Source organism: Mytilus trossulus, chromosome 7, assembly GCF_036588685.1.
Source record: "Mytilus trossulus isolate FHL-02 chromosome 7, PNRI_Mtr1.1.1.hap1, whole genome shotgun sequence".
Classification (NCBI taxonomy): domain Eukaryota; kingdom Metazoa; phylum Mollusca; class Bivalvia; order Mytilida; family Mytilidae; genus Mytilus; species Mytilus trossulus.
Genome location: NC_086379.1, coordinates 49067240 through 49094591, shown reverse-complemented (window position 1 = coordinate 49094591; position 27352 = coordinate 49067240). Strand labels below are relative to the sequence as shown.

At 32.0% G+C, this 27352-nt stretch overlaps 1 protein-coding gene across 1 annotated transcript; it reads right to left on the bottom strand.

Annotated features, from left to right (window-relative positions):
* LOC134726479 (uncharacterized) lies at positions 1-27352 on the bottom strand. The gene is made up of 18 exons (XM_063590884.1): positions 26840-27352; positions 25088-25123; positions 21712-21827; positions 20573-20894; positions 17472-17524; positions 15458-15538; positions 14924-14986; positions 14272-14454; positions 13366-13441; positions 12568-12747; positions 11763-11942; positions 10997-11112; positions 9580-9636; positions 7994-8039; positions 7377-7423; positions 6082-6195; positions 3276-3461; positions 1-1883 (listed from the first exon to the last, which is right to left on the bottom strand). Exons 1-18 carry the CDS (start codon positions 26934-26936, stop codon positions 1818-1820), a joined length of 2019 nt encoding a protein of 672 aa, XP_063446954.1. The 5' UTR covers positions 26937-27352; the 3' UTR covers positions 1-1817.

The following is a 27352-nucleotide window of genomic DNA, read 5'->3' as shown; positions in this document are numbered from 1 at the left end:
TTGACACCATTCACATCTTTATTTACAGTTTCAGTACAAGGAGAATAATAAGTGCACTAAATGTGAAGTTAAAGTATAGGAATTGTATTTTAAGATATAATGATGATAAATTTTACAAGATAAACTTTATCACCTGATGAAAAATGTATGTGTCAAAACACTTACCACTTGTAAAACCAGATGCTCCCCAGGGTGCAGCTGTATACGACCACAGAGGTCAAACCCTGAACAGTTGGGGCAAGTATTATAGACACAACATTTAAGCTTGATACAGCTCTGAATTTGGATTGTGATGAAATATTTGACACAACATATGTTTTTGACACATAATGAATGTGGTATAAGAACTTAAGGTGGTACCTAACACTACAGGGAGATAACTCTGTAAAATCAGCTAAACGTTTTAATAACGTTGTGTTGTAAAGGGAATATTAAGCTTTTCAATGATCAAAACTGGTGTTTGTCAAACTGCTATATAACCAGTGTAATTTTTCTGACAAAACAGTTGGTTCAAAATATTTGATTCTTTTTATATTTTTGTTAAAGGATCAAAGTGAATACTTTGTCAAAATTTTATGAAAATTAAACGAGTCAAATTAATTTTAGTGAAAGTGTTAGGTACCACCTTAAATTAAAATTTTTTTTTTTTTTTAAATTGAACATTTATCTATTATGGTGCAATATATATCCAAAATCTAAATACATGGTTAGTTTCGGCATATCATAGAACCCCAAGAATTCAATTCTTGATGAAATCAAATGATGTTCAATTTTAGACCCATTAGACCTCAATGTGGACCAATTTGATTACCGCGCCCAATATTAAAAATGTAAATACATGGTTAAATTCAGCGTATTGAATAACCCCATATATATTTTTTTTTTTTTTAAATCAAACACAGTTTAATTTTGGACCCCGATTTGGACCAACTTGCAAAACTGGGCCCATAATAAAAAATCTAAGTACATATTTAGATTCAGCATATAAAAAAACCCTGAAGAATTCAATTTTTTGATAAAATCAAAGTCAGTTTAATTTTGGACCCTTTGGACTTTTCTGTCGATCAATTTGAAAACAGGACCAAGAATTAAGATTCAAAATACATGGTTACATTTGGCCATTAATTCATTTCTTGATGAAATAAAACAAAGTATAAAGTTGGCCCCTTTTGGCCCCTAATTCTTAAACTGTTGGGACCAAAACTCCCAGAATCAACCCCAACCTTCCTTGTATGGTCATAAACCTTATTTTGAAATTTCATAGATTTCTGTTTACTTATACTAAAATTATTGTGCGAAAACCAAGAAAATGCTCATTTGGGCCCTTTTTGGTCCCTAATTTCTTAACTGTTGGGAACAAAATTCCCAACATCAATCCCAACCTTCCTTTTATGGTCATAAACCTTATGTTAAAATTTCATAGATTTCTGTTTACTTACACTAAAGTTATGGTGCGAAAACCAAGAAAATGCTTATTTGGGCCCTTTTTGGTCCCTTATTTCTTAACTGTTGGGACCAAAATTCCCAGAATCAATCCCAACCTTCCTTTTATGGGCATACACCTTGTGTTTAAATTTATAGATTCTATTTACTTTTACTGAAGTTATAGTGCGAAAACCAAATGTCTTCGGACGACAATGAAGTTGAAGACGACTCCAACATTATACCAATATATGACCAAAAAATACGGGTTGTATTAAAACCCTGTACACATTATTATTTGAACAAACTTGCATCTTGCGCACCTCTTATACTGGATGCAAAATATTTATTTAAAATCAGAATTTTTTTCTTATTGAACAAATGAAAAAGTGTTGTTACAGATCACTGTAACTGAAGTATACTTCGTCATAACAGGTGAAGGTTGTATTGACTTCATCAGCCTGAAAAAGTAAAAACATATAGATGTACATATACTTAAACTAATGTTTCAAACTTCTTGTATTAAAACCTTCAATCAAATTTGCTGTGATAATTACAGATATGAAATTACCATCAATGTTCTGGTAAAATATGTATTTTATAAAATTAAATGTAAACACAAGGACATGTTTTATAGTATAAAGCAAATGTTATATATTTTTGTATTAAAAATCAAAAATTGAAATATTTAATATTCAAAACATTCCATGTTAATAAACTGTGACTGAAGGTGCATGAACAGGTAACCAGTTCATTTTATTTACGCACATTATAATCACATTTGTGTGCAATTGTACGAAATAAGTAGTATGATTCCACCTAGACACTTGTAGGAATGTAGTAAAAATTAACCTATAATCAAATATTCTATAAAGAAAGTAGGCCAACATTGAAATTGAACAAAATTCTGCTTGATTTTTGTTTTTACACTGAAAAATCCTACCATCCAGCTGTAGTTTAAAAAATCTGTATGGATATTTTCCTGTTTTGTAAATGTTAAGTTGTAATTTGATTAGATGTATGCACTAAAAAAAGGAAAGCATTATGGCTATGAAAACAAACTTGAAATATAAAAACAACCTTGGGTAAAGAAGGTGTCATTAAGGTAAATGGCACAGTGGACTTTTATGTTTCTGAATTAGGGTTGCTAATTTGTGTACTGAATTCAATATAACTTATCTGTGTGATTAGGCCAAAAATGCAGTAATTACTGAAACATACTTTCCAAAACTGAGGGACATATTAAGTGTAATATATATGAAATACTTTTATAAACCAGTGAAAATGATGTTTTGAAATTTTTTTGATATTTTGTATTCACTGCATGATAAAATACTGTAATGCTCTAGTGGCCTTAAGTTCCGTAATACAAATGTAGTCTAGAACAGTAAACATTTGTTATACATATTAACATATTCAAATTAATTTCTGAATATGATTTTTTTTTTTAAGTTAGTATGCAAAATTTAAGGCAGTGTTAGAAATTGGTGGGATATCTAAAAAGGCTAGAATTATACCAGGATATACTACTGTGCCACTATAATCATCAATGCCAAACTGTTTGGATATTATAGGCTTAGCACGAGTAGGTTAATATTACTGACAGCTTCATTGTATCTTCCAAGTCAATAAAGTGATTTATTGTCAACATCAAACAGCCAAGTTAAATTAATGATTTGTAGAAGTTAATATCTATTTCTCAAAACAAATTGAGGGGCAGTTGTCATGATAAGCATTTTTTTATAGGTGAATGTTTATTACATTTGTGACCAACGTATTTAAACATAACTATTATCTTATATAACTCTAGTAGGCTAACAATACCTTATTGAGTTTGATATCCATATACTTACAATTGGTGAGATAACCAAAGATGATGGGACAGAGATCAACAAAATGTCTCTGTCCCTCTCATCAGTTATGGGAAACTGATGCCGGCAATCTGTTAGTTCACATACGTCTACACCTACACATTGTAAAACGAACCTTGCAGGCACTGTCTCATAGGGTATGGTGGCAACTAGCCAGTTATAAAGACCCTGTCATCAGAAAAAAATATTGCTTGAAAGCGTTTGGGCATTGAAACATCTACATGTTCTGAAACAAGAACATGTCACAAAAGACAGATTAATTTTTTTGCATTGTAACATTTCCATATTAGCATTTATACCATGATCAAAAATTATATCCTAGTTTATACCACTTGATATGAATAATTGATCTAATTATATGTGTAACATTCCAACTTTCATAGAAATTTGAATTTCTTCAAGACATTTTGTCAAACAAAACAAGAACAGGAATCTTTTACAGGTCATTCAGAAAGAGAAACTCTTAATTATCTGAAGTAAGCAGAAATGTTCAAATGACATGTACATGTACTTTGATGCATTCCCAAAATATCTGTTTCTTTTTTCATAATTACTCTCCAAATTCTTCTTACACTAATCAAACTTTATTCAGAACAAAAGTCCACATACTGAAATGTCTTGTTTTTTTTTACAAACCATCAATATTATGTTGATAGTTCAAGATATAAAGCTTTACTAAAACTGTCACATAAACTCAAAATGATCCAAGAAAATGGGATCAAGAAGGTTAGATAAACCAAAGGAGAAATACATGTACACCTTACATTCAATCAATGCACTTAATAAAGTTGACCTTTTGCTCATAGTTTCTATGAAACACTTCATCAATAAAAACATTAACATTGAACAATGTTATGATGAACCATGCCAGATAGATATGTACAGTTTTAATCCTTCAATACAACAAATTTAGTCTACCTATTGCTAATAGTTTTAAAAAAAAAGAAGACCAAAACATAAATTTTAATTTTAAGCATTGAACAATTAATGTGAGGTCAAGGTAAAAAGAGACCTTCCAGACCGAAATTTCCATTCTTTCACCAGTTTAATTCACCTATTGTAAACAGCATGTGGACCTTGCAAGATAGGCATATACCAAATATAGTAATCCTTTTACTCCTAAGAGAAATGAACATGACGATAAATCTTAACTTTATTTTGAGTCACTGAACCATGAAAATGAAGTCAAGGACAATGGTTATGTCACAAAAATTTGTAACATAAGGCATCTATATACAATGCATGGAGCATCCAGGTATTCCACCTGAAATATAAAGCTTTTAAGAAGTTAGCTAATGCTGCAGCTGGATCACTTTCTCTATGTTTGGCTTTCCGTGAAAAGAATTGCAGGCTTAAAACAAGTAAACTGCGAGCTACTGCTCACTGATGATACCCCCGCCGCAAGTGGATAATATTAATAGTGTAAAAATATGCAAGTGTTTGGTAAACAGGAAGTTGTCAAGTGATCAATCTGAAAACCCATCACACGGTATAGCTGACTTATATAAATCCTGAAACAAAATTTCAGAAATCCTTGTATTGTAGTTCCTGAGAAAAATGTGACGAAAATTTTCAACTTGGCTATCATGTGTAAAATCGTACAAGTGTTCGGTAAACAGGAAGTTGTCAAGTGATCAATCTGAAAACGCATCACACCGTATAGCTGACTTAGATAAACCCTGAAACCAAATTTCAGAAATCCTTGTATTGTAGTTCCTGAGAAAAATGTGACGAAAATTTTCAACTTGGCTATCATGTGTAAAATCATACAAGTGTTCGGTAAACAGGAAGTAGTCAAGTGATCAATCTGAAAACGCATCACACGGTATAGTTGACTTAGATAAACCCTGAAACCAAATTTCAGAAATCCTTGTATTGTAGTTCCTGAGAAAAATGTGACGAAAATTTTCAACTTGGCTATCATGTGTAAAATCATACAAGTGTTCGGTAAACAGGAAGTTGTCAAGTGATCAATCTGAAAACGCATCACACGGTAAAGCTGACTTAGATAAACCCTGAAACCAAATTTCAGAAATCCTTTTATTGTAGTTCCTGAGAAAAATGTAACGAAAATTTTCAACTTGGCTATCATGTGTAAAATCATACAAGTGTTCGGTAAACAGGAAGTTGTCAAGTGATCAATCTGAAAACGCATCACAGGGTATAGCTGACTTAGATAAACCCTGAAACCAAATTTCAGAAATCCTTGTATTGTAGTTCCTGAGAAAAATGTGACGAAAATTTTCAACTTGGCTATCATGTGTAAAATCATACAAGTGTTCGGTAAACAGGAAGTTGTCAAGTGATCAATCTGAAAACACATCACACGGTATAGCTGACTTAGATAAACCATGAAACCAAATTTCAGAAATCCTTGTATTGTAGTTCCTGAGAAAAATGTGACGAAAGTTTCATGGGACGGACTGACTGACGGACTGAAGGACTGACGGACGGACTGACGGACAGACAGAGGTAAAACAGTATACCCCCCCTTATTTAAAGCGGGGGTATAATAAATTAATTGAAAGGGTTTCTACTCTGGTCAGCCATTTTTCATATTTTATGAAATACTTAAGAATTATAACAATTCGATAACATTACTTTTTTTTACTTTTTTATGCTTTCTTGGACTTTATCTGATAAAGAAAAAACTAAGAATTCACCTTGAACTCATTAGGAATTTAACTGAAAATAAATAATCCATTTTATATCTGTAGGGACTCTCCCTTGAAAAGCATTTTTTTCCTAAATTTGGTTTAATTGTACTTTTATTACTTTGAACACTAACCTTAATTGGGGTTGTTAAATCGAAATGACGGGAGTATATGGCATTGTCATTTAGAATCATAAACTCCTTGGAAGATCTTGCCCCTGGTTTTGGTGGGATGAAATCCTTTGCCATCTACAAATAAAAATTGATCCTGTTCATATTGACCCTCAATACTACTTGGAAGCCTGAGGTCCTGTTTACTCCTTTAGGAGTAACATTATCTGATATTCAGCTCTCAGACAGGGTATATAACTGTGACATTCCCAGCTTAGAGTTTATATCCCTTGAGTCAAAGACCATTGGAATTTTAGCAGAAAGTCTGCAGGTCCCACACCCAGTATGTGTCCATCTGAGACCTGAATTACACATATATTATCCTGGTCTAAATTTTTATTTTTTTGCTTTCCAGTGCAGGTGTTTGTCAAACATGCACAATGCAGCATGTACATTCATTACAAATTTATTGTTTCTTAATATTTTGGCTATCCATTCATAGGCACTTTTTCAATCTGGAATTTTTTTATTTTTTTTTAAATGTTTTTAATACAGTTTTGAGATTTTTTGCTATGCCTGCATGTGGCTTTGTTTTCTTAACACATAAGAAAAACCTAACTTATTTGTTATGCATACCTGAAGGAATTAATAACTTGCTGTGAAAATAATTCATATTTCATGAGAATTTATAATAACACTTTAAACAAAATAATTTAAGAATTTGAATGTTAAATTGAGTAGCTTTGAAATCAAAATGTATTTTAAAGACAGAAGCAGGTTATTGTTGACCCTCTGTGAGCCTACGATGTTCTGTAGAGCTTTTGACAACTCCATATAGTACCAGGTGTTATGGAGACTTATTTGAGGTTGCAATTGGTGATACAAATATCTTTTACACCCTGGCAGTTTCCTGATTATACACTGACATCTCAGAGTTGTTATATCAAATTACAAATCTTAACAGATTTGTAATTTAATTTCTATTATATCATATAAATAAGCGTCACAGGACCAGTTATACAGATTTATAAAAGTATGTCCATAATCAAAATTAACATATGAAAAGGTCAACTGTACCTCACTAATGTTCATATACAAAATGTTTCTGTTTAACACTTTGAATTAAAATAGATAAATAATGCATGAATGTAGATGTTGATTTGAATGTTAATACAAAATGTTTGGTGCTCTAATTAGTATTTTCTAATAATCATGAACAAAATTTCTTGTCATAACAATTCATTTATTTGTTAAAGGTGTTACTCAGTTCAGTTTTCTATCCGTACAATATGTTTAAAACTATAAGTTAAAAAACTTACTTCTTGTCGTAATTTTTTTTTTTCTTTCAAACTCAGCTTTTTACAACCTTCAAAGAAATGTATATATATATATATATATCGACGCTAGATTAAAACTGATGTGAAAAGGTAACACCCGTTCACCGAAAGCTTCATTTTTATGAAGCCCAGGTGGTTGTCTTGTCTAGCGGGACGGCTACAGTGCAGGCGATTAGGTGTCACGATATCTCAGTAGCATGGGTTCTAATCCCAGTCCGGGAAGAACAAAAAATTTGCGAAAGCAAATTTACAGATCTAACATTGTTGGGTTGATATAAAGCTTTCGGTGGCCGTGTGTTACCTTTTCTCGTCAGTTTTAATTTAGTGGCGTACTAGAGTACATGATATATAAGGCATGGAGATGTTATTGGTACATATCAGCTCAATTATCTAAATAATAAAAACTATAACACAAATTCCTATACGTTTTGGATATTACGGCCTTCTTCATTGGAATAAATTACAACATTAAAACAACAATTACATTGCTTGGAAACATTACGTTATAGAAACTTTTGTGATGTTCATTTGCCTGGTTTTTCTCAATTCAAAAAAAAAAAATCATAAATGTAAAACAATTTAAACTACAAAAAACATACCTGGTGTTCCTGTTCTAGCTCTTTTTACAATATTCATTGTTGCCAACTGAAAAGAAATACCAAAACAAACCATGTTAATGCTAAGCAGGTGTTCATACTGCCCATATATATCAATACAAAATATCATATGGCATGTTCAGTACCACATCCGATTGAAGCAGAGACAACAATACAGCATAATAGGTCTGCTCGATGTAATTATGGCATGTTTATATATTGAAAAAGCCATATCATTTACTTTTTAACATATCTAATGTTGTAATTTATTAAAAATCAACATAAAACCATACCAATAAGGAGTTTAATAGAGTATTTACATCATTGATTAATATCTTTGGCATGACATTATTGATAATACGTGTTTATATAATAATTTTTTTAAAGCGGGGGTATAATTACATTATTCCATCAAAGATGAACTATAGTATAATCTTTAATCAATAAGATCAAAAACATAATGCCCTGTTATCATAACTGGCCCGGACATATGCTGTAAACCAACTTATTTTCTCGAGCAATTTATTTTCGTGAGTATAAAAAATTTGCAAATATAAATCGTCGCGTATATTTAAAATTTGAATTTCTCCTTATTAAACTACACCAAATAATTAGGAATATCGCGAAATCAAATAGCCCAGAAGTTAATAAGAATAGGTTAAATAAAGTATCCGCGAAATTAAGTTGTTTTACAGTAATCTCTTTGAGCGAAAGAAGATTCTTTGCAGTCAATACCCACTTGATACAAATTGTACAAATGAACATCTTATAGGTTAATATGATGCAATTATAAAGATTATCAATACATGAGTAATGTATTTTTTTGTAAATCACAGTTCAACAACTATCAATTAAAATCTTGCGCTAATTAACTATGAAGCAAATATAAAAATATGTAGTCATGGAAAGCACAATGGTTAAATTAGTAACACAAAATTTAAACTAAGATAGATATAGGAAGATGTGGTGTGAGTGCCAATGAGACAACTCTCCATCCAAATAACAATTTAAAAAGTAAACAATTATAGGTTAAAGTACGTCCTTCAACACAGAGCCTTGCCTCACACCGAACAACAAGCTATAAATGGCCCCAAAATTACTAGTGTAAAACCATTCAAACGGGAAAACCAACGGTCTTATCTAAATAAACAAAACAAGAAACGAGAAACACATATATATTACATAAACAAACGACAACTACTGTACATCAGATTCCTGACTTAGGACAGGTGCAAACATTTGCAGCGGGATTAAACGTTTTAATGGATCCAAACCTTCTCCCTTTTTCTGAAACAATAGCATAACATCACAACATAGAAAAACACACGATAAAATATCAATAGGCAGACTTAACTCAATAAAAAAACGTATGATTACACAATGAACGAATAAATTTGATCTGTGATATCTGAATACAAATGCAGTTAATTAAATTTTGGAGACAAACATTCATGACCAAAAAGCTAACAAACAAATTCAAACAAACCATGGCAGGACATCACTGAAAGACAGATTATTCCACAAAATTATCAGCTTGTTATGAAAAAGTGAGATGAGATGCATGTTATTGCTTATCTAATTACCAGTACCTCATTTTCACTGGTATCAGCATCACTGTCACTTATATTGATGAACTGGGAATCATTCTGGAAGGAAATAGAACACAATTTATCATCCTTACACTAGAAAATGAATTTATATTTTGAAACATTCTTAACAGCATTCTCTCTTTTTAAAATTGAAAAAATCCATCAGACTTGGGCAAACTATGAGGCAGGATTGCAATTCATTTGTTGTCATGCAGTTGTTTAGTTACTTGTTAACTTAATGAAAACAGAAATTGTGGTTTTACTTGACTATTTTGTATTTTTCAATAATGAAAAAAGTCATCCTGATTAATGGAGTTAAACATTGTTTAACTTAATTAATAAAGGGCTGCGCTTTAGGGCATGATACGCCTGTTGCTCTTTTAACTTGTCTTTTATGCTTTAAATGTATTGTCCCAAAATTGGAAAATCACCCCTTTTTTAAGCATAAAAAATCATAACACGGAAATGTAAAATCTTAAATTTATAAAAATTGAAAGGGAGCTTACATCAATAGATATAAACAATTCACCAAAGTTTCATGGACATTGGTGAAAGCCTTTTTGAGTTATTATCCGAAGTGTTAAAAATCCCCCTTTGTTTATGAATAAAGCCCCATAAATCCAAAACTTAAAATCTGAAATTTATAAAAATTGAAAGGGAGCTTACATCAATAGATATAAACAATTCACTTAAGTTTCATGGAAATTGCTGAAAGTGTTTTTGAGTTTTTGTCCAAAGTGTGGTGACGGACGGACAGACAGACGGGCAACAGTATACCATAATATGTCCCGTCTAAAAGACGATGGGTGTATAAAAACCTTAGCGGAGAAATAAAAAAAAAATGAAGAAAAAAAAATGAATCATAGTTTCCTATAGGCACATCTACATAGTATGTCGTTTTTATCTTAAAAGGAATTTATGAAACTATGTTGTGTGTTTTCAGAGGGGTTGTGATAACAAACTGTAGCAGCAATATATATAAGCAGAACCCTTAAAAATTGTTTTTCAATATTCAAGGGACAGAACTTCATTGCAAACAACAGTTACTGGTGGAAACTTCTTCAAAATCTTGTCAATACAATTGATGAAAAAGTACAATTCAAGGACACATAACTCTAGTAAAAAGATGGATTTTTTTTTAAGCTATATGGCTATACATGGTCAAAGAGAAGTTGGATTGAATTTTTAAGCTCAATACTTTTAGATGAGAAGATTTTGTGTAAATTTGAACAGAAAATGAGTGATGAGTGAAGGCACACGTTTGTGTCATGGGAAGAACATCTCAGATACTGTATAGTAAATCAGGTTGTAGGCAAGAGATTCTCATTTTAAGACATAAACATACTATCAAAGTGATGAATTGCATTTATTTTTTTATTTGTTTAAAGTCATATACTGATTTCACATTAGTTTATACCTTGGCTATCTGTACACTTTTTTTAGCTGTGTGAGTATCTGCAGACTGCTTTGGCTTTAGAGCTGTTGTTTTGTACTGGTCTCTTTTTGTCTCTGTCATCTGCTCCGTCTCTATTTCTAAAACACAGACACCATAATTATAAGTCTCCTAATTTGCAAGTTAATTGCAGTCACTAAATTCGGAATGATTATCAGATTTATGATTGATAAAACAGTTTATATAAAATCATTTTGACTTTGGATTAACTTGTAATTGGATTAAAATTTTACCATTAAAAGCGATTTCTGATGCCAATGTATGTTTTATCTCTTTAATCTTATAATCACTAAAATTAGGATACAAACAAGAATGCGTCCACAGTACACCGATGCCCCCCTCGCACTAATATTTTCTATGTTTACTGGACCGTGAAATTGGAATAAATTCTCTAATTTGGCATTAAAATTAGAATGATCTTATCAAAGGGAACATGTATACTAAGTTTCAAATTGAATGGACTTCAACTTCATCAAAAACTACCTTGACCAAAGACTTTAACCTGTAGTGTAACAGATGGACAAACGAACAGATGGACGGACAGACGGACGAACGAACATATGCACAGACCAGAAAAACATAATGCCCCTCTACTATCGTAGGTGGTGCATAATTAATAGGACTTCAATAATAATCAGATGAATATAGGCAAACCCTGAAGGGATAATGAGACTGTATGTCAACTGTGTTTTGAATTTATTGGCCTATAAACGAGATCTAGAATAAATACCATGTGAAGGTGATGTTGGTTCATTGTTAAATCTTAGGATTTGTTGTGAAGAAGGTGATGCTGAAGCAATAGGCTGTTTACTTCTTCTAGCTGTGTGAGTATCTGCAGACTGCTTTGGCTTTAGAGCTGTTGTTTTGTACTGGTCTCTTTCTGTCTCTGTCATCTGCTCCGTCTCTATTTCTAAAACACAGACACCATAATTATAAGTCTCCTAATTTGCAAGTTAATTGCAGTCACTAAATTTTGAATCATTATTCGATTTATGATTGATAAAACAGTTTATATAAAATCATTTTGACTTTGGATTAACTTGTAATTGGATAAAGTTTTACCATTTAAAGTGATTTCTGATGCCACTGTGTTGTATGTTTTATCTCTTTAATCTTATAATCACTAAAATTAGGATAAAAACTAGAATGTGTCCACAGTACATCGATGCCCCACTCGCACTATCATTTTCTATGTTTACTGGACCGTTAAGTTGTAATAAATTCTCTAATTTGGCATTAAAATTAAAATGATCTTATAAAAGGGAACATGTAAACTAAGTTTCAAGTTCATTGGACTTCAACTTCATAAAAAACTACCTTGACCAAAAACTTTAACCTGATGTGTAACAGACGGGCAGATGAACGGACGCACAGACCAGAAAACATAATGCCCCTCTACTATCGTGAGGGGGGCATAGTTAATAGGACTTCAATTATAATCAGATGAATATAGGCAAACCCTGAAAAGATAATGAGACTGTATGTCAACTGTGTTTTGAATTTATTGGCCTATAAACGAGATCTAGAATAAATACCATGTGAAGGTGATGTTGGTTCATTGTTAAATCTTAGGATTTGTTGTGAAGAAGGTGATGCTGATGCACTAGGCTGTTTACTTCTTCTAGCTGTGTGAGTATCTGCAGACTGCTTTGGCTTTAGAGCTGTTGTTTTGTACTGGTCTCTTTTTGTCTCTGTCATCTGCTCCGTCTCTATTTCTAAAACACAAACACCATAATTATAAGTCTCCTAATTTGCAAGTTAATTGCAGTCACTAAATTCGGAATGATTTTCAGATTAATTATTGATAAAACAGTTTATGTCATCAGCGTTTAAACATAAACCTACTGCAATCTTTATTCCAAGATTAATTTCAAGAACTGTTCCTTTTTATCTGTTTTAAACAAGTCAAAAAATCAAAAACGTATGAAAAGCAGGCTTGTCAGATAAAATTTATAATTTTTTTGTTTGCAAGACTGTCAAGAATTTTTACCTTAATGTAACATTTCTTTATTTGTAACAGTTTTACAAAGATAACCATCAACAAAGAGAATACATCAAGAATGGTTGGTCTAACACTTTTCAATGTACATTATCAGAATAATCAATATTACAATTTTCAGTTGAAATGAAATTGTGATACATGTGTGTATCAAAAATCTGATTGACTTTCTTCCCTTCTTTGTGTATGATGTTTGGGGACACTGTGACATTGATAACTTGTGAATCCATGTCCTGTGAGACTGTTAGAAAATTTTATAAAATATTGTAGGGCTGTAACAAAATTCTTATCACAGTTTCATTTAACATAACATTGTTGTAGTGTGTGATTATACCTGGTATTCTAGGTGGTATACCACTTTCATCCACTACCTTTCCTTTCTGTGCCTGCAGTAATAAATCTTGTATTGTCTGTAAATATCAGGGGAAAACATATTGTAAATAAAGAACAAGTTAACTGCTTATACCATATCAAAATAAATCATCCACTTGGCTAAATGAGAACAATGCAGAAATGGTTATCCAAGTCATATGGAACTTCAAGTTAAAAAAATATGCATTATGTTTTTTCTTACTTAATGGCTACCTTTATTATAAAATTATAATTTTCTATGAAGAATTTTAGAAGTTTACTTTAAAATTGTTTAATTGTTTCCAGCAAGAATATCTGTGCTGCTTTGTTGATAATTTATTAATAGGTGACAATGGTTAAACTTCGGCTTCAAATTAGCTGCCATATTTTTACAAATATATAATTGAAATATTTTTGACGATTTTACAACATGTATGTGAAAAAAATGATTAAACCATGCACAGAAGACAAGTTTATGATATATGTATGCATTAATTGGATTAATTTTTCATCGATTACTCGTTTCATATGACTTTAAACCAGAATTTGTCCCTGTAGCACACAGATTAACTTGCTCATATGAACCTTAATTCTCAGATTGGAGAAAGCCTTGATAGTTTGTTCCTGCTAAAAAATGTGTTGACATTTAATGTAACACACTGACTGATGAAAAAAAATGCAGACAGAGAGATGGGAGTGTAACAGTATTTCAATACCTGTGTAATGTTTTTTTCTTTATATTTAGTCTTTTCTACATAAGTCTTTAACGCAAAATAAGAAGCAATACCAATCCTTCTTTCATAAAAGCTGCATATTTCATAAGACAATTCATGTCAGAAAATAAGAAGAAAGTCGTGTCTGTCATTTCATCTAAAAATACATAATGTACCTTCAGGGCTGTACCATATTTTTTCTGCTTAGAGGTATCACCTGCTGACTTAGCACTCTGAACTCCTGACTCATACATTGACAATCTTTCAACCAAAATTAATACTTTATCTTCATTTCCTCCTTCCTGACTAGTAAGTTGGAGTGCAGTATCTTCATCTGATGATAAACTTTCATATTCAGCCTGGTAAATTATAATAGATATAACAAGAATGGGTCAATAGTATGATGCCCCACTTGCATCATCATTTCTATGTTAAGTTGTCAGTGATAATATTGGTTCAAAACTCTAATTTTGCATTAAATTGTGTAAAAATTTTCAAGATGATTGGACTAAAACTTCATAAAAAACTACCTTGACCAAAACTTTAACCTGAATCAGGACATACAGATGAATGGATAGTTGCACAGACCAAAAAAGTAATGCCCCATGTCTAGTCTAGAGCATTATGTGTTTTTGTTTTCAAAGAAACCAACTCTAATTCATCCTAAAATTATAAATTGGCTTTTTATAAATTGAGAAAAACACAGCAATTGCTACATGTACTATTTAAAAGTCTTGTTTGAAATAAGGAAGTAAAATAATCCATAGGGTATAATGGTATAATGGGAAAATATTATAGGTAGAATCTCCAAAGAGACACATTTTATACCCGGATTGCACCTGCTTTGATGGCTGTGCCTTCTTTTCTTATTTTCATCTCAATAGATTTCTCCTACAATGATAAAAGTGAAATAATCATGATCATCAATTATAAGGTTTGTTAGAAATTACACAAAAATAACTGTATATATATATATGCTATTTGCTAATAAATCAAAAAGCCTAACTACTGAGCATCAACTATTTCTTTATATCTTAATCATACCATAAATCAGTATTTCAATCACTATATAATCTGTGTAACCAAACTTTTGATATGATTTGTGCTTCAGTATATTTCAGTTGAGATTTTTTTTTTACAATTTCATTCAAAGCAAATATAACTGGATATCATTTACATGGGAACAATTTCTGTGGGCTATGCTGTGAAAGATTTGACAATGACTGTTGACATTAGGAACTGGAAGTTTATGAGACATCCACTGGTGTTGGTCAATATACATGAACTTGAGTGCCTGTAGAAAACCACAACCTGTGATTGGAAACTAGGGAAAAACTACCACCATATACATGTACATAGTACCTTGAGAGCAATAGTTGAAGTTGTCCTTGATTCTGTTACCCTGGCAACATCGTCCTTGTCTTTTTTAACACAGGGTCTTTCCTAAAATTATGATTTAAGGGAATTAAGTTACAGTCAAGTGGATCTGATGATAAAAAAAACCAAACTTAATCAGCATTTTCACAGAAAAAAGTTACTTAGATAAATATAGATAACCAAAACACAACAGGCGTATTCAAGGTTAGGTTTTTTGTTCCCTGAAATCAGCCAGTATGAACATTTGAAACATAATTGAAGACAGTTTTTAATGTTGATTTTTACGATATATAATTGATTTTATAAATTTCAACAGAAGAACAATGATTTTAAAGGTACATGTAAGGATTATATTGGCACAAAAAATTATAAAATCTGGCCTTAGTGAATTCTTGCACCTAAACATTATTATATAGCTTTTATTTTTAAATTCCTTTATCCAAGTAGGTAACAGTCTAGTTTAATATAAATCATTTAAGGAATGACTGTAATATTTTCTGTCTATGAAGAAATATCATAAACTCAAGAGCCTGTGTTGCTCACCTTGGTTTATGTGCATATTAAACAAATGGACACAGATAAATTCATAACAAAGTTGTGTTTTGATGATGGTGATGTGTTTGTAGATCTTACTTTACTGAACATTCTTGTTGCTACAATTATCTCTATCTATAATGAACTTGGCCCACTAATTGCAGTGGAAAATATTTTCTAAAAATCTTCCAAATTTATGAAAAATGTAAAAAAATAACTTTAAAGGGCAATAACTCCTAAAGCGGTCAACTGACCAAATTGGTCATGATGACTTATTTGTAGATCTTACTTTGCTGAACATTATTGATGTTTACTGTTTATCTCTATCTATAATATTATTCAAGATAGTAACCAAAAACAGCAAAATTTCCTTAAAATTACCAATTCAGGGGCAGCAACCCAACAACAGGTTGTTCGATTCATCTGAAATTTTCGAGGCAGATAGATCTTGACCTGATAAACAATAAAACCTTGGTCAGATTTGCTCTAAATGCTTTGGTTTTTGAGTTATAAGCCAAAAACTGCATTTTACCCCTATGTTCTATTTTTAGCCATGGCGGCCATCTTGGTTTGTTGAACGGGTCAACGGACCCAATTTTTAAACTAAATACCCCAATGACGATTGTGGCCAAGTTTGGTTCAATTTGGCCCAGTAGTTTCAGAGAAGAAGATTTTTGTAAAAGTTAACGACGGCAGACGCCGGATGCAAAGTGATGGGAAAAGCTCACTTGGCCCTTTGGGGCAGGTGAGCTAAAAATGTGGTATGCACTGAATTAAGCGTGTAGCGGGTTATTTAACAGTGTGCACCACATTTTTTATGTTATTTCGAATAGACTGATAAAATATTACAGTTATTTCTTATAATTTAATTCTAAATTCTATTTTATAAAGGAGTAAATCACGAATCTTTGATGACAGTATGGTAACATGACAAAAATGTGTCTATGATATGATAAACAAAATGATGTCATCCAATCAGAAGATGTGTTACATTCAAATTCAAATTATATAAAAATAGTGCACAATGTTGATTGTTCTATCTGTATCATTGTCACAAATTACCTATCATATCTTTTTGAAAATCACTGAAAACTGACAATGACCATAGAAGGAAACGTTGTTAATAAATAGTATCAGATATATGGCATTTAAGGAAAACAAATGAAGTGTATTTAAGTATAATATCTTCTAATATACTATAAGAGAGTTTTAATGTTAAAACAAATCAGTCAAATCTAATTTCTCTCTGCCCTGAAATGTTAAGTTAACAAACAAATGCATTTACCAAACGTAAGAAAATATTTTTCTGAAGGAAGTTTAAGGAGATTCCAGTATTTTGGCACAAAAAGGCTATAATTAAATATATTATCAACTATTAAAAATTGATAACTGGAATATCCTTTAAATAAAAGAAACAAAACAAAACAAAAACCAAACAAAACTATTCTTAGTAATAGAAAAGCACCTGTTCTCTCTGTGATTGATTACATGTAACTAACTTCTTAAGTTGTGAGCGGTCTGGGAGAGAAAAATAAAATGAAATAAATTATAAAATCCAACTAATCATAAGAACATATCAAGTGTCAGATATATGTAAAGTAATATGCTTCAAGTAACAACTTCAAACAAGAATGTGTCCACAGTACACGGATGCCCCTCGCACTATCATTTTCTATGTTTACTTGACTGTGAAATTGGAATAAATTCTCTAATTTGGCATTAACATTAGAATGATCTTATCAAAGGGAACATGTATAATAAGTTTCAAGTTGATTGGACTTCAACTTCATCAAAAACTACCTTGACCAAAAACTTTAACCTGAAGTGTAACAAACGGACGAACGAACAGACGGACGGACGAACGGACATACTGACGCACAGACCAGAAAACATAATGCCCCTCTACTATCTATTTAAAAAAGCGAAATAATACAAGAAGTTGAATTAAAGTTTTATAAAATATAAATTTTATGTTCCATAATTGGACTGATGACTGCAACAGGTCATCATGGCCATAAAAAAATTTTTGTTAATCAAATCTGGAATTACTCATATTCTTACACAAGTGACAGTGAATTCTCAGTTACTTGTTATATTGTATCTTTTATTATTTTTTTGCGAACCATGAAAATGGTGAATTAACACACTGACTTCATTATTACACAACCTGTTTAGCATGTTCGTATTACTAAACCTCCATTTTTTACTTTTGAATTTAAATGTATAAATAAACATGTTAAAAGGATAGAATGCAGCAATCTCTCTTCTTCTGTCAAAGTATCCAAGGTAATGACAAAAAGCAATACAGAGCTGTGCAAATAGCAAATTATAAAAAAAGTCCCACAACTCAACATAAATGTAAAGTAAACAACACTTTTGAAATTCATCTAAATTGAAATGTATATTTATGCTATTAATTTGAGTGTTGAAACTGAATTTCATAAAATTAATAAACTGTTATCAGTTATGTCTTTCTTTTTGTAATTTTGATTATTCAAATGTTTAAATTAAAATAGCCATACCTTAACATTTTATACAAGTTATGCAAACATTCAAAGTCAATGAACCATGACTGATTGACATGACTTAACAATCTCCATGTAAATGAGATGTGCCAATGCTAATTCAACTGCATACCAAATACCATTGACTTATGTTATAAGTTGTTCCCAAATTAAAATACAAAAATTAACTTGTAAACTATGTAATAAATTCAAAGTCAATGAAGCATGAAAAAGGGGGGGCGGCTATGTAATCTCCATGGAAGCAATACTAGCAATGTTGCATACCAAATATCATTGATTTAACATTAAATTACAAAAAAATTCATGTAAACTAAGATAAATTTCAAAGTCATCAGACTATGACTGAGGGTCGAGGCCAAATATTATCCATGGAAATGAGATGTGCCAATGCTTATACAACTGAATACCAATTTCCATTGGCCTACCACTAATGGTTCCACTTGAACTGACCTAATCACAAATTAATACATAACTTTCAAAAATTTTCAAAGTCAATATACCATGACAAAGGGGGCGTAGCCAAGTTATCTCCATGGAAATGAGATATGCCAATGCTGATACAACTGCATACCAAATATGATTGACCTACCACTAGTGGTTCACCATAAACTATACCTAATCACAAACTAATACATTTTTGGCGCCATTGCTGCCGCCACCGGAAACAGCATACCTATGTCTAGCTTTTTGACTCCATCAAGGCAAGACAATAAATCAATTTGACAATAAGACATCCCTATTTAACAGTACAGTCAAGTTAATCAAAATTTTTTAATGTTATTCAGTAATTTCTGGTCTTTAATCCAAAGTGAGGGCAATAATTATACTACAGCCTGTGCTTACAATTATCTCTATCTATAATGAACTTGGCCCAGTTAGTTTCAGTGGAAAATGTAAGTGAATATTTAATGGAAATTGTTAAAAAGTGACTATTAAGGGCAATAACTCCTTAAAAGGGGGGGGGGGGGTCAATTGACCTTTTGGGTCATGTTGACTTAATTTGCTGAACATTAGTGCTGTTTACAGTTTATCTCTATCTATAATAATATTCAAGATAATAACCAAAAAGAGCAAAATTTCCTTAAAAATTTCCAATTCAGGGGCAGCAACCAGTTGTCAGATTCATCTGAAAATTTCAGGGCAGATAGATCTTGACTTGCAAAACAATTTAATTCCCATTTCTGAATTGATCTTAATGCTTTGGTTTAAGAGTTTTAAGCCAAAATCAACATTTTACTCCTATGTTCTATTTTTAACTATGGCGGCCTTCTTGATTGGTTGACAAGGTCACCGCACACATTTTTTAAACTAGATACCTCAATGATGATTATGGCCAAGTATTGTTAGATTTGGGCCAGTAGTTTAAAAGGAGAAGATTTTGGTAAAAGATTAGAAATTACAAAAAATTGGTAAAAAAATGACTACAAAAGGCAATAACTCCTGAAGTGGTCAACTGACCATTTTAGTCACATTAACTTATTTGTAGATCTGACTTTGAGGAACATTATTGCTGTTTACACGTTATCCCTATCTATAATTATAATCAAGATAATAGCCCAAAAACGATGTATTTTCCTTAAAATTGCCAATTTCAGGGCAGCAACCCAACAACTGGTTGTCCGATTCGTCTGATAAACAATTTCACCCCGTGTCAGATTTGCTCTGAATGCTTTGGTTATAAGCCTAAATCTACATTTTAACCCCTATGTTCTATTTTTAGCCATGACAGCCATCTTGGTTGGACATCAACTAGATACCCAATGATAATTGTGGCCAAGTTTGGTTGAATTTGGGTTATTAGTTTCAGAGAAGATTTTGGTAAAAGCTAACGCCAACGGAGGACGACGCCGGACGCAAAGTGATGAGAAATGTATACGGGTAGAATTTTTTGTAGTGGAGACTCAGACAAGATCAATACGGCCTACTGCATTTCTCTCGATGACCATTGGTAAAAGAAATTTACAGTGAGAATTTGTCTTAAATATCTATGGGTTATTCATTTAAGAATTTAAAAATCAATCAGAATTAAAACATCATTTACCTTTGTCTACAAATTTTATGTATGCTTGCAAATCACCGGCCTTCTTTTTAAACTTTTTCATTTCAAACTTCAGGTTTGCAATTTTGAAATCTTCTGGATTGTCAACAACACTGTATCCAGAAGAACAAATTGTCATAATCTGTAGCTTATAATTGCCCTGAAAATATTCATTAACTTTCTTCATCCAGTAGACACCAGTAGACTTGATTGGCACTGTAATAGATATCTTCCCAGATAATAAGTCTTCTGATGTAGGGAAAACTCTTTTCACAGCTGTTTCATACTTATCCAAAATTTGGATTTGTAACTGCACTTGTATATCCTATAAAATTAATAAAGAAAAAAATGAAAGACACTTTCATGCAAGGTTTGTTGTACGAGTATTCCCTATACATGTACTATAGGAGAAAATTTGGAAGATTTGGATATGCAATATCGATTTTATATCAGATACAAATCTAGGACTTTACAGTACTTCCTAATATAATAGATGACTGTATAAAAATGACCCGGCTGATATACATGTAATAGTGAAAAATGGACATTAGGTACAAAAATGTATCATCATGATCATCATCACATCATTGTCAAAATCCAGTAGAAAAATGCCAAATTATGATAAGAAATTAAGGAAAAATGAGCTGGCCCAGCTTTGAAAGATACTGAAGAGGATTATGAATTTATAAATACATGTGAGTATCTTTGTTTTTGTGATTGTGTTGCTCACCTTGTCAGAAAATTGTGTTAATGAGCTTGTTGGAAAGAATTTGTTTTTCTAAATTATTTCAGGCATGCAGAAAGCTTCAATTGATGTTGACCCATACTGGCATTTCCAATTATGAAGTTATTAAGGAGATGTAGGATATATTGCTTTTAGATATTTAAAATAATTCAATCGGTTGAAACAGCCTAGGTGATTATAATCAGATCTTGTGGTTTGACTTATCATTGAGCTTAGGTACTAAGTTTGAAGAAGTTGTTACAGCAACTTCATCAAAAAGGACTTTAACGTGATACCAGACAGAAAAATGACAAAAGGATACCTAGAGGGACACACAGAACGAAACATATAACTCACCTCTAATATCAAAGGTGATGCATAAAAAGTTATCAAATACTAAACCACCAAAATATTTTACCTCTTTTATCTCTTTCATCTTCAAATCTGGCTTCACGCAGCTTTTTTTAGGTGGTGAAGCTTCAGATTTGTTAGTGAGAAATCGTTTTCTCAAAGCTTCCAGACTTTTGCTGCCATCTACAAAAAGGAAATAAATCTTTATCCTGGCCAAATGATTTCTGATTTTGGTTTGGTTTAAACAGAAAAAAACAAAAAGTTCCCTCTGATGTCGGTTCGCAGGGTTAAAGTTTCAAAATCATTTATGATTTATAATATTTCTAATCTGTTCATATTCGACAAAATTATATTCCAAAAACAATGAACTAAAAACTAAATTTACCTTGAATTACCACAGAAAAGCAGTAAAAATCACTATTCATGATGGCTTTTCATGCAATTAAATGAATGATTAGTCATGTTAGCATTATTCTATAAGCATAGTAAACAACAGTAGGAAAGAAAATGAAGCTGGTGTTCAAATGATAAGTAAAGAGCTGCTAAACTAATGCCTCCTAAATGGTAATGGAGATGAATTCTATATTTTGCTGATATGTAAAAATGAAAATATTGTGTCATTTTAAAAGAAACAATCACATACCTATGTACTACACAGCTCATCCGAGCTCATCAAGTTTGAATGTTTACTGTCTTATTGTTATAGTTAAAGTTATACTGAACTATACAAAATTCAATTTTTAATAGCTTTCATCAGAACAGCCAAAACAATTTTTTGAATTATGTCATATCCAACTATATATATATAATAACAAAAAATTTGCGAAAAGCAAATTTACAGATCTAACATTGTTGGAACATCCCATGCTACTGAGATATTGTGACACCAAATCGCCTGCACTGTAGCCGTCCCGCTAGACAAGACAACCACCTGGGCTTCATAAAAATGAAACTAACGGTGAACGGGTGTGACCTTTCCGCGCCAGTTTTTATCTAGCGTCGTACTAAAGTACATTATATAAAAGGCATGAAGAAGTTATTCTTACAGATCAGCTAAATTATCTGTAGTAAAGCAAATAATTATATTCATAAGTACGTCTGAGTCAGTGACAACTCTTCAACCGATTTATCCATCGGATCACCACCAGTGATGGTGATACATGGCTGTGTAAATAATGTATATATATATACAACTTGTCTAGACATCAACCCAGCAATGTTAGATCTGTAAATTTGCTTTCGCATTATCACTGTGGGAATCTAAAGAGCTATGAAATGACTTTAATAATAATCATCTGTCATGTTATTTACATTGTATTGTATTTTTGACCTTATGGTACACGTTTATATGTGTGTCTGAGTAATTTCTAATAAATCTTATCAAATCATACTTTCATTTAGGTACAAAATATGTGTACATGTATCGTTCTTTGACCTGAAATTGTTATCTTTTACATTCATGACTAGAGACTTGGAGAGTTGTCTCATTGGCACTCATACCACATCTTTTTATATCTTTATAAAATTTTATAGCAGTGAACCTCCTTAATAATTAAAAAAGAGTCTGTATCTAGAATCAATTCAGATTAAATGTCTTATAGGAAAAGTCTGTCAGGAATATCAATTCAATCTTGCCTATCATTTCTTTGCAAGGCTCATCCGGCATTGCTTTTATGGCCAAGTTTTTTTTTGGGGGTCCAATCAGTTCATTTCAAAGTGGGTCTCATTGGGGTCTAAGCGTGACGTGGGATTGCCGATTATTTGTAAGCGTGACACATGACAGTCAAATTATTGTGTCCTGAAAACGGGAAATGAGGTCTTGCGGGACCCGGGAAATGACAAAACTAGCTCACCTTGGTCTATGTGAATATTAAACAAAGGAAGCAGATGGATTCATGACAAAATTGTGTTTTGGTGATGGTGATATATTTGTACATCTTACTTTACTGAACATTCGTGCTGCTTACAATTATCACTATCTATAATGAACTTGGCCTAGTAGTATCTGTGGAAAATGTTACCAGTAGTAAAAATTTAATAATTTTAGGAAAATTGTTTAAAATTGACTATAATGGGCAATAACTCCTTAGGGGTCAACCAATCATTTTGGTCATACTGACTTATTTGTAAATCTTACTTTGCTGAACATGACTGCTGTTTACAGTTTATCTCTATCTATAATAGTATTCAAGATAATAAACAAAAACAGCATAATTTCCCAAAAATTACCAATTCAGGGGCAGCAACCCAACAACTGGTTGTCTGATTCATCTGCAAATTTCAGGGCAGATAGATCTTGACCTGATAAACAATTTTATCCAATGTCAGATTTGCTCTAAATGCTTTGGTTTTTTAGTTATAAGCCAAAAAACTGCATTTTACCCCTATGTTCTATTTGTAGCCATGGTGGCCATCTTGGTTGGTATGGCTGGTCACACCACACATTTTTTAAACTAGATACCCCAATGATGATTGTGGCAAAGTTTGGTTTAATTTGGCCCAGTAGTTACAGAGGAGAAGATTTTTGTAAAAGTTAACGACGACAGATGCCAAGTGATGAGAATTGCTTACGTATATAGTGTAAGCGGGTTAGGGGAATATGACAAAACAGTAAGCGAGATCCAGGATTGGAACCCACCGATGAGACCCCCTTCAAAAATCTATAACCAACTTAACTAGAGCCTCTAAAGAGCCTGTGTCCCTCAACTTGGTCTATGTGAATATTAAACAAAGGACGCAGATGGATTCACAACAAATTGTTAAAAATTGACTATAAAGGACAATAACTTAGACCATTTTGGTCATGTTGACTATTCTTAGGTCTTATTTTGCTGACTATTATTGCTGTTTACAGTTTACCTCTATCTATAATAATATTTAAGATAATAACCAAAAACAGCAAAATTTCCCTAAAACTACCAATTCAGGGGCAGCAACCCAACAATGGGTTGTTGGATTCACCTGAAAATTTCAGGACAGATAGATCTTGACCTGATAAACAATTTAACTCCTTGTCAGATTTCCTCTAAATGCTTTGGTTTTTGAGTTATAAGCCAAAAACTGCCTTTTACCCGGGTCCCCTATGTTCTTTTTTTAGCAATGGCGGCCATCTTGGTTGGTTGGCCGTGTCACGCCACACTTTTTAAATTAGATATCCCAATGATGATTGTAGCAAAGTTTGGTTTAATTTGGCCCTGTAGTTTCAGAGGAGAAGATTTTTGTAAAAGTTAACGATGCCGGACGCCAAGTGATGAGAAAAGCTCACTTGGACTTTTAGGCCAGGTGAGCTAAAAACAGGTATGAAATATACTCATTTTTGGTGGATTTGAACAAATGTCTGTATACAAATGATATAGGCCCATATCATTTCAAAGATGATTCATTTCACATTTTGCACATGCTTAACAAGACAGTCTAGCACACTTCAGCATAAGTCTACAAACCTGACGATAATTCGGTTGGCATTAAGCTTTCACATTCTGCAAGAAAAACATTTAAATAAATATTAAACATGACTGAAGGGAACATCAGACACTATATATATCTGGTATCAAATGGTCTACTTTTCAAAGAATTTTATAATATATCTGGACTTTAACATGTATAATTTTCTTTTATATTATTCAAAATAAGTGGACTCCTTTTTTTAAAAGTTATCCCCCTTATAAGTTTTTCTATTATCTTTTCTACAACAGTAAAATGGCCCTTTCATGAGGAAGGGCTGTTCCCAACCTGATAATAACAAATACATACATGTATTACATGTATGGCATGTTTTACAAGGCTTTGACCAGACCAGACAGCAAGCTATAAGGGACTCCAAAATTACTAGTGTAAACAATTCAGAAAGAAATTATATAGTACATATGCAGCAGGTATGGATAATTTTGTTCCGCCACATATATAGAGGATCCAAGGACCCTGTACAGTCTCACTCAGCTGATGTTGTTATTTACAATTGATGCATAAAATAATGGATAGTTTTGCAAAATAGTGTCAGAGATATAAATTGAAACTGCATTTCCCCCTTAAGTTCTGTTGTAAGCCATGACTGCCATGTTGTTTAACATTATTGAAATTTAAAAAGCTTTGGCTGAATGGTTCATGAGTACATGCAACAAAATCAATGGAAATACAATTTTTCACTATCACAAGAACCATAACTCCTGATCAGAAAAAGTGAAAATCACAATTTTATTAAGATTGACCTCAATTTTGTCATCAGTAACAAGATATTGAAATTGGAAAAGCTTTGGTTGAACAGATCATGAGTGATTACACAGACACGACTGGAAACATCATTTAACCATTTTTCAAGAACCATAACTCCTGAACAGGAAAAGTCAAAATTGCCATTATTGATCTTGACCCCATTTTGTTGTCAGTGACAACATATTATAATTTTAAAAAAAATACACAGACAACATTTGGCTGTCATTTACCAGACCCACTGCCTGCCATTCCTCTCCAGTAAACAATTACAAAAAAATGTAAAATTTGACAATAACTCCTTATTACATGTATTAGGTCAATTGAACATATTTGTCATGTTGACTTATTTGTAGATCTTATTTTGCTGAACATTATTTCTGTTTACAGTGTTTCTCTATCTATGATGTCTATATTCAAGATAAATTTCCTTAAACATGATAAAATTATTAATTCATGGTCAGCAAACAAGAAACAAATTGTTTGATTCGTATCAAAATTTTAAGATAGAGAGTTTTATTTTCACCTACTGTCAAATTTGCTCTAAATGCTGAACTTTCAGAGATATAAGCCAAAAAACTACTTCGTCGATACACCTGCATTGCTGCAATATTGCTCAAAGAACTTTAAAGGTATCGTCTGAAAACTGGAAAATCCCATTTTTTTAAATGTCTATGGTAATTAATTTACATACAAATGTCTTTTCATGTGTTCAAATAAACCTATTAAAGCCAGGTGAGCAATTCAGGTTCTTCAAAACATTTAGTTTTGTTTTGTAACGAAAGATTTCAGAAACGCTGAATGTTTTGTTCATGTAATATGTTAACATGTACATATTCGTGATATTCTATCTGTCCAATTAAAAAAAAAACAATTTCATCATGTGATTTTAACATGTATACAGGAATAATAAATGTTGAATTATGACTTTGTGAATCGACATGCACTTATTAAACACATGTGTATACATGGTATATATCTCTTACCTGATGATGTGGGGGCTGATGATGTGACAGACTTGCCACAATTTGTGCAAAAGTGTGCACTTTTGGCAAGATTTTCCCCACAGTGTTGGCAGTACATTGTAACTGAAACATAAATTAAAACATACAATCTGATGTACAGTAGTTGTCGTTTTTTTATGTAATATACATGTGTTTCTCGTTTTGTTTATATAGATTAGACCGTTGGTTTTCCCATTTGAATGGTTTTACACTAGTAATTTTGGGGCCCTTTAAAGCTTGTTGTTCGGTGTGAGTCAATTCTCCATGTTGAAGGCCGTACTTTAACCTATAATGATTTACTTTTTAAATTGTTACTTGGATGGAAAGTTGTCTCATCGGCACTCACACCACATCTTCCTCTATCTATACAATTGTATGACTATGTCATGGTTGAATTAAATTTTTGAAGTTGTAACATGTAATTGTTAAATGTGTTACCTTCGTTAAATAAAGAATTTTATTATTATTATTAAAGTCAAGGAACATATGCGCATA

What these genes read in the sequence shown, in the direction of transcription:
- LOC134726479 (XM_063590884.1), bottom strand. Translation starts at nt 26,936, where the DNA reads ATGTACTGCCAACACTGTGGGGAAAATCTTGCCAAAAGTGCACACTTT. An exon ending in AGATGAAAGAGATAAAAGAG is followed by an intron (nt 20,895 to 21,711) that starts GTAAAATATTTT and finishes TTAATTTTATAG; the next exon opens with GATATACAAGTGCAGTTACA. An exon ending in CTGATACCAGTGAAAATGAG is followed by an intron (nt 8,040 to 9,579) that starts GTACTGGTAATT and finishes ATTTCTTTTCAG; the next exon opens with TTGGCAACAATGAATATTGT.